The sequence below is a fragment of the Phalaenopsis equestris genome, unplaced genomic scaffold (genome assembly GCF_001263595.1).
Source record: "Phalaenopsis equestris unplaced genomic scaffold, ASM126359v1 Scaffold000118, whole genome shotgun sequence".
In the NCBI taxonomy this organism is placed as follows: Eukaryota; Viridiplantae; Streptophyta; class Magnoliopsida; order Asparagales; family Orchidaceae; genus Phalaenopsis; species Phalaenopsis equestris.
Genome location: NW_018164560.1, coordinates 42,221 through 51,017, shown reverse-complemented (window position 1 = coordinate 51,017; position 8,797 = coordinate 42,221). Strand labels below are relative to the sequence as shown.

Here is an 8,797-nt window from a genome sequence, read left to right as displayed (position 1 = left end):
TCTTTCCCTCGTTAATTAGAAGATGATACTCCTCATTTGTGTCCTCACCTTCTTCAATGTCTACTGTGTCATTGTCCATTTCTTTAACAGCGCTCAGTTAAGTGAAAGAGATCATTTCTCTAGTTGTTCAATCTGATTCAATATGCCCAAATTCATGGTACTTGAAACACTTTCTAGTTGGGACAGAGTTAGGAATACTTGTTCACTCCACATGTTTTCTACTCTTAATCAATTTCTCCAGTTTTATAGTTTGGATATTCCCCTGTATGTACTATGGTTGTAAGATCCTAAGGTTGAACCTTACCTGCAAGATGTGGTGGACGTCAGGCGATGTGGTCTCTCCACTTTTGGAACTAGTGTCTGAACATTCGGTCAATAGTGAGCAAATAGGTACGAGTGATGCATCTCCCGTTTCATGTTGAACTAGATAGTGATCTTGTCTTTTCACATATTTTGGTGTGTGTTTCGTTTTTTTTCACCAAATCAATGCAATCTTCTTTAACTTACTGACAGCCAGTTTCATCATTTTGTCCAGTGAGACGTCTTGGTACTCGAAAAAAAGTTCCACAGTCTAGAGCCACTCAATGAACTCGTCTAAGCCTAAGTGGCTGTCAAAATGTGACAAATCCACATTTCAAAATTTTAGCTTCTCGAATATTTCAGATCAAGTCTTTGAGGCAAGGGTTTGTCATCCCTAACATTCGTATGGTGGAAGATATTCACTCCATTTGTTCGATCGGGCAAGTCAATGTTACAACTACAGGTGACATTTCCAGATTGTCTCATCGACAACAAACTTCTATTGCAATTAAAAAATTTCCCACCACACATCCTCCATAAAAGGTTCTTGGACATCCCTTTGCAGATTTCTCATAAACTGCGTCGTGGTATTTCCTCTCATTCAGGTCTTCGACAAGTATCACTTCGGTGTTATGATTAGGGTTTGGAAGTGGTGATTGCTAAAAATCGTAAAATATGACTAGGATTAGGCTAGCTCTAATACCAAATGATGTCGGAGTTAACCCAAACAACAATAGAAAAACTTACAACTGACGCATTGAAAGGGAAATGCAATAACATAAACAAAATAAACAGAGCTAAAATATATCCCAATGGTGGTGGAGGTCGGCAAGGTGGACTAGAATGGGTAGGTTAGAGTGTTGGAAGGTAACAGATTCAGTATTAAGGTTTTTAGAAGCAGATGAGTTGTGTTAAAGCTTGTTAGGGGCTGGAACAACAAAACGACGTGAGGGGTAGGTTTGGGCAGAACAACAAGGAAAACGCAAGGAACGGTTGGGATGGCAGATAGATAGTGGTGTAGGGTGGTGTAGGGTGGTGAGGGAGGTTGGAAATCTAAGGGTGATTGGAACGACAAGTGTGGGGTTGGACAACAATTAAGTAATGACGAGTGGAAGGAGCAGCTAGGATGGTTGCAACTGCGAGGGACGCGACTTCTGGAAGGTGGCAGTAGAGGTGACTGCAGTAAAATAGGAACGATGGTTGTTTGGGGGCAGCTGCAGCAATGGAGGGCGGTAAGGAGCAAGGCAGGGAGGATGTGGAAGGTGATTGAGAAGATAATCACCATCTTGGGAGATGGATACAGCCGGAGCACCAACCCTCGTAAATAGGCTCGGAGAGAGAAAATAAATGCTAACAGCCTAAGCAAACTCATGCCAAAAAACTTTCAATATAAACCCTAATACCACCATATATATGAAAGGACTAGAAAAGAATGAAAGTAAATGAGAAAAATCGCCAAAAATTAGAAAGGAATAAAAACAGGCTACTCGATTAGGCTTTGTGTCGTTCACGTGAACCGACACACGCGCTCGGTTTGGGTCCTATAGCTGGATTTGTGATAGCCTAAATGGGTGAGGAAAAACTAACGACTTGTTAGTTCATGAAATATTTTTTTGGTCTGCAAAGCAGATCCAAATATGACATGAATGCTTAGGTTGCACTCAAACAACCATGCCCAGGCTACAACCAACTTGAGCAAAGAAGCCTAAATTCTTCGCATATATTTGGGCAAGTTGGGTAAACCTGCATGGTTGAGCTATATTTTACACAAAAGAACTTAGGTTAAATTGCAGCATACATAAAGATATCAACCAGTGTACAACCCAAGCATGAAGTTATGCATGTTGCTCAATTAAAGTATTTTGATGGGCAAAAATGCATTGGTCAATAAAAAAATACAATGTAAACTAATTGTCTACTAGGACAAGAGATCCCACCACCTATTAGGGCATGAAATCCCACCAAGTTCCTATAATCCCTTGAAGGATTTTATGATTGATTGAGTCAAGATCCTTCTATATAGATCTTGTTGGGACTCTTTCTAATTGGTGAACTCGGACGAGATTTTGAGCTTGCTAACATAGAGTTCATGAAGGCTTGCACACTAATAACATGACGGTGAAGAAGGAATAGAGGGAGTAAGCTATTTAAGAGCAATATTTCTTTTAATTTTAACAATACTTTTTATGGGGACCCAATAAGTTAAAACAGCAATCTTTTCATTGGAGAGGAAGAAAATATGATTTATTTTGCTAAATTTCCCTTTGTAATAGGATGCTACTACCAATTTTGCTTCTCAAGAAATAAGGGAAGGAACGAGGTGAAAGATGCATGATATAGAAAATTAATAGGATTTTTTTAACCTCCATTAAAAGCTATATATTGTCTCCCAAGGCACTTTCTATGAGCACTCTTGCTTCCTAATTTAATAGAGTAAGGCAAATACCAAAACATTCAATTTTTAAATAAAAACTAATAAACACACACACAAACACACAGACATATATATATATATATATATATATATATATTCAAGTTTTCCATCAAGCTACTCTTCATGGGAAAAGGAAGGATCATGCAAGTACTAAGTTTTACGATTCCTTTAACAAGAACAAAGAGGCGTTTTTTTCTCTTCCACGTGCATAAGTGCTTGAATCTAGTTATAGGGCTTGACAAAAATTAAAAAGATAATAATAATTTGAACACCTTTTATGCTAAGGGTCTGTTTCGGTTGGCTGCAACTTTTTATAAAATTGATTGTAAAATTATGGTGGAGAAAGCAACTTCTTAGAAAGTTACGATGAGAATTAAAAATATTTTTTTACAAAAAAATCAAACATGAATTTTCCTACAGTCACGACACTCTAACAGGTCATGTTAGAAAAAATAGCTTCTCACCACAGAAATTTCTACTAAATAGTTTCTCAAACACAGCCGTGGTGGCGGTCTGAAATGAAAAAGCAAGCAGAAAGTTGTCCCAAATAAACCCTAAAACTCAAGATCAAAAGCCCATTTCTTAGAATAATTCATTAAAATTTCTCTCAATATGCAACCAAACATAGTTTAGTCATTCTTTCACTTAATAACTCAATTACTATTCAGGAAAATGATCTCAACTTTCAAACCCAATAAACTTACGTTAACTAGCCAAGGTTCCAGAATCTGTCATTAGACCTCTTAAATCAGTTATTTTGCGTCTCCTCCAAGTCAAAAACGCAAAGAGAAGAAAAAAAGAATAGTGACCAATCGGGTAAAAATCCAGCATACCACTAGGAAGCGAAAAAACAAGATCACGCAAGACAGTTACCACAACGTGTATACCTTAACGGCCAGAAGGCCCAAAGCAAATGCACTCCCTTTCTCCACGTCATGCTCGTAGTGACGCTCTCCCCCGCCATCGCCATCCATCAGTAGAGCCGTCGGCTCCTGCAGATGCCGAACAAGTGCAGGCACAGCTCCGTTCTCAACTATCACGTTCACAAGCTCCTCTGCGAGACCCTCTCTCAGTAGGTGTACAACAATCACAACTCAAAAACAGGAAAAGGAAAATAATGATTGCGCCCAAACCGCAAGCAAAAACCATAAGAACAAAAAAGTCATACCGTTCTTTGCAAGGTCGGCGAGGGCATGAGTAGCGTTTTTAGCGGCTTCCCGATCGGCTCTCCTCCATGAAAAGCCTCTTTCTAGGACCTCTACCTGGTCCCTCACCTGGAGAGCTAGGGTTTCTAAGGAGCTCTGGCAGCAGATCTCGCCGGCGCCGCCTTCCTCCAACGCCTCGTCCTCTTCAGCCACTGGTGATGGAGTGACGACATCCTCCAACTTTCTCTTCCGCCCCTTCCGCCCCTTCCGCTGCTGTGCAGTGGCCGACAGCAGCTGGCGCCGTTGCTCCTCCATGGGAGGAGATAGAGCGGATACCAGGAATGTGGCCTAGGGAAGTAGTGTCTCTGTGTCTGTTCCTTTCTGAATACTTTATTGTTGTCTAGGAGAAGGATGACCCTTCTAATTTCCAATCTACCCGCCTTCACTTCGGCTCTTCTATTTTTTCTTAAGTGAAGACGCGACAATTTTGGCAAAAACTCTCACGATAGTAACATCACACTAGATCAGAGTAAGCTAGCTTTCCTTTTCTCAACTCTGTTGTGTAAATTTTCAAATTATACATTATATATTTATATCACTTGGGATCATTAAAGGAGAAATTTAATTTTAGGTGCCAACTAACTATAACATATCAACTATGTTGTTTTCACGATATTGAATTTAAAATTCTCCTAAGGACTTTGGGAGTTTCACAATTTCTTGTGCTATAAGAGATAAATTCATTGGAAAAGCCTTATATGACTTAGATGCCACCATTAACCTCGTGTCCTCTGTCTATCTTTGAGAGATTAGGATTAGGAGAAGTCTAGCTCACCACTGTAACCCTTCAGCTTGTTGACCAATCTTTTACCTATTCTATGAGAGTTATAAAGGATGTTCTAGTAAAGGTGGATGAGTTTATCTTTCATGCTGACTTTATTGTTTTGGATATGAAGGATGATAAGGAAATACTCAGCATCTTAGGCACACCTTTCCTAACCACTCGTAGGGCGATGATTGAGTGCAGAAGAGGGAGTTGACTATGAGAGTAAATGATCAGGAAGTAACTATTAATGTCTTAAAATCTATGAAATTCTCTTCTGAATCAAAAAATGATTCATATTTTAGGCTTGATTTAGTGAACCGACTTAGTAGAAGCCAATTTCAGAAGATTTGCGCAGTTGATCCAATAGAGCGGATTTTTATTAAGGATGATAGACATAACTCTCGGGATGAATCGACTCTATTGATAGAATCAAACCCTAAGATGTATAGGGAGAGGTTCGAACTATTGGATCCATTGAAAACTCTAAACCATTAGTTTCATCCATGGATGAGTCACTTAAAGTTGAACTGAAGTTCTTACCTATGCATCTGAAATTTCCCCTCATTACCTGTTATTATCTCTTCAAAACTTAGTAGTTTACAAGAAGAAAAATTGATGACAGTTATGAGAAGTTTTCTGAGAGTCTTTAGGTAGACTCTAACTGATATAAAGAGGATTAGTATGTCAATGTGTATGCATATGATTCTTATAGCAGACAATCATAAACCTAGGGATGATCCATGGAGGAGATTTAACCCTATCATGAAAGAGGTGGTAAAGAAAAAGATTTTGAAATGATTAGATTTAGGCATCATCTACCTTATCTTAAATAGTGTCTGGGTTAGTTATATCCGTTGCGCACCCAAAAAGGGGTTGTGACTGTTGTTGAGAATGAATAAAGTGAATTAATTCTATGAGACGGCTCATATGGTGGCTGACACGCCTCAAAATTACTTGTTTTTATCTATGTAATTCATGTTTATTTTTAATAATATTGTGCTTTAATGAAATATATTTTGTGTGCTTTTTATTTCAAGTGCAATAAGAGAAAAAAGGAGCAAAAATGGGTCAATTAAAGCCAAAGACACGAAAAGTGACCGAGCTCCTAGGCGTCAGCATGTTCTAGAAGGTCGGCGTCTAGGCGCGACGGTTGGGCGCCTAGGCACCAGAAACAGTTTGCCCAACATTCAATGAATTTGGACAAATTTTGAAAATGTGTTTTAACCCTTGGTTATTTTCAGAGCTCTATATATAAAATATAATTTCTATATGTTCAAAGAAGGAAAAAAAAGAAAAACTTTATTTTTATTAGTAGTTTAGACCACTATAGGGGTGGGTGCCACTATAGTAAGAGTGTGGTGATTGTAGAGTCTTGTGTGAGTCTTGTGGCGTCAAGTTCTGTCAGAAAACTTCAGAGGATTGCTCGGAGAGAAGTTTGAGATAAGTATTTGTACCTTTGTTTAAAATTTGTCTTATAAACTTGGTTTTTTATATATTCGATGTTTTATTTTGTTATCCTCATGATTTCTAAGTAGTTTTCTTTTATTTCTCCTTGCAATAAGAAGTAATGATGTGTGGGATTATAATATTTTAAATATTTATTTTATTCAAATAATTTTGTGGTGGTATTTTTATCGGTTCTTCATTTACTTTACAAATTGTACAAATCATTTACTTTACAAATTGGTCATTTGTGATGTTAAAATCCATTGCGAAACATAGTGACCTGGTAGGGCTATAATTTCACCAACTAGTGAGTACCACACTAAACCTTAGAGGATGGGGATGTCAAATCTAGGGGGAGTGCAAATAGATAGAGATATAAGTTTTGATGGGCGTAAAATTGGTGTTTCTAGGGTGACATGCTAGATTCTTTACCAATTTGATCTATTGTTGGAACTAAGCGTCCCTAGTAGGTCATATAGAGAGGGCACAATGGGTAATCTAAAAGTGAGATGCTAGAATATACTCAACACTATAACACAAGCTAGAACTAACTTTAGATTAACCAATATTCTTTATGCTCGTAAGGGATAAAGAATAGGCATGCTCCTATTTGTCATAATACCTCACTTCCATCTTTAATCATTTGATTTCAACCCTTATTTACATTCTCTTTGTAAAGAGGGAAGACTTTTTATTAAAATCGTACTTCTTTACACATTTTAAATTTAGAGACTTTGCATTTACTTTTAGTAGAAGTAGTCACTTTAGTTACACCCTTTTACAAACAGTTCAATATTACTCTCTTGCAAATTTATATTACAATTTATGTAGAAATATTTTTAAGTTAGCATAGTAAAATCCTTATTTTCATTGTGGGATCAATGTTGGAGTTTTTAAATAAAACTCTATATTATTTGAAACGATACGTATGCTTGCGTAGTATCCCAAGCATATAAATCTTTAATCAATTTAATTACACATTTATTTTGCACACCAACTGTTACATATAAATTGGGTCAACATTTTGGTCATATTTTCGGACTTAAATAATTACGTAATTGTGGCTCAGGTTAAGTTTTTGACGTCATTATTGAGAAAAATAATGAAATTTTCTGACTTAAAAATTTTAATTTTTATTTTGTTGTAGATTTATTTTGGAAGAATTGTATATTATTTTATCGGTATTTGTTTATTTTAAAAAATATAAAAAAACAAAAAAAAATTGAAAATTCAAAAATTCTTAAAAAATGAAAAATATTTAAAAAATAAAAAATATTTTTATTTTAAGTATTTTGTTTTATTTTTAATTTATAATTTCTTAAATTTTAATTGTGCGTGCATAGTTCGAGAACCGAATGTTTAGTACCCTACGATTCTGAGTTAGAACGAACTATTAGGAAAAATTTAAAATGAAAAGAACTTCATAATTGTCAAGAAATGACAAACGCATCACAAATTCACTTAAATAACCAAACAAATGAAAATGAACATCTTGATTTACAAAAACCTTTAAGGGACTATGCAAACCATACAACAATGAAATTCACTCAAGTATACAAATCCCTAGTGTAGTGGCTAACTCATTTAAACTTAAGTATGTTGTTATACAAATGGTACAAAACAATCATTTTGAGGAAACACCATCTGAGAATCCAAAGTTACACATTGCAAGCTTTTTAGAATTGTATGCTTTATTTAAATATGATGGTGTATCAATTGACGTTGTTAGACTTAGACTTTTTACTTTTTTTCTTAAAGGATAAAACTAAAATGTAGTTAAATTCATTAGCACCAAGATCTATTAGAACTTTAGAGGAGTCAGCATAAAAATTTTTGGCTAAGTATTTTTCACCTTAAAAAACTATTAAGCTTATAAATGATATTACCTCTTTTACTCATTATGAAGGTGAGTCAATATACAAAGCATAGAAACGATTTAAAGAACTCATTAGAAAGTGTCTACATCATGTCTTGTCAAACTGGTGATGCGGGCGACTTTGTGTTGTGCGTTGTAAATATCTTTCAATATTACAATACACACACGACAACACTAATAATAAACATGCAGTTCAATCCCAATAAAACTAAATTCAGTATAAATAATTTTATCTTTTAAAATCTATAAGCTGTCAAACCCGTAATAATAAAGCAAATATACATATTGCTCAAGTAATAAAGGACTCTAATGGAGTCCTAAGTATAGATCCCACAACGAGTTGGAAATTCTTATAATTATAACGTCAAACACAATATTCAAACTATAAAACTTAAACAGATAAAATAAATATAAAGTAAATTTATGTGTGTTAAATGAAATGCAATTAAAAGAACTAAGTTAATCAAACTAATTGTTAAACTTTGAAAGTAAACTTATAAAGACTAAACAAAGTTTTGAAACAAAAAGTTTAAATTTAAGAAAGCATATTTCTCTTTCACAATGAGTTTATGGAGTGTGGAGAAATTAAAATCATTTAAACTATATATAAAATTGTATTGTGTCAAGTAGAAGCAATTCTATTATTTTCCCTCTGAGAGTGCACCAAAAATATTGACTAATCTAGGGTTTGATCCCTATATAAGTGGTTAGGTTGAGAGGATACTAGTTGCCACTTCAGAGCTCTCACTTCTCCCTCACCCAAAGGCTAA

The 8,797-nt window shown here is 35.5% G+C and overlaps 1 protein-coding gene across 1 annotated transcript in view; it reads right to left on the bottom strand.

The window, feature by feature from the left end:
• LOC110021048 (ARM REPEAT PROTEIN INTERACTING WITH ABF2) overlaps positions 1 to 4,353 on the bottom strand; it is a 36,295-nt gene extending 31,942 nt beyond the window's left edge. The window contains exons 1-2 of the mRNA XM_020719378.1: positions 3,903 to 4,353; positions 3,622 to 3,788 (exon numbers count right to left, since the gene is read on the bottom strand). Coding sequence (XP_020575037.1) covers positions 3,622 to 3,788; positions 3,903 to 4,194 — 459 coding nt within the window. The 5' untranslated portion in view covers positions 4,195 to 4,353. The remainder of the gene's footprint in view (positions 1 to 3,621; positions 3,789 to 3,902) is intronic.
• Positions 4,354 to 8,797: the final 4,444 nt, after the last annotated feature.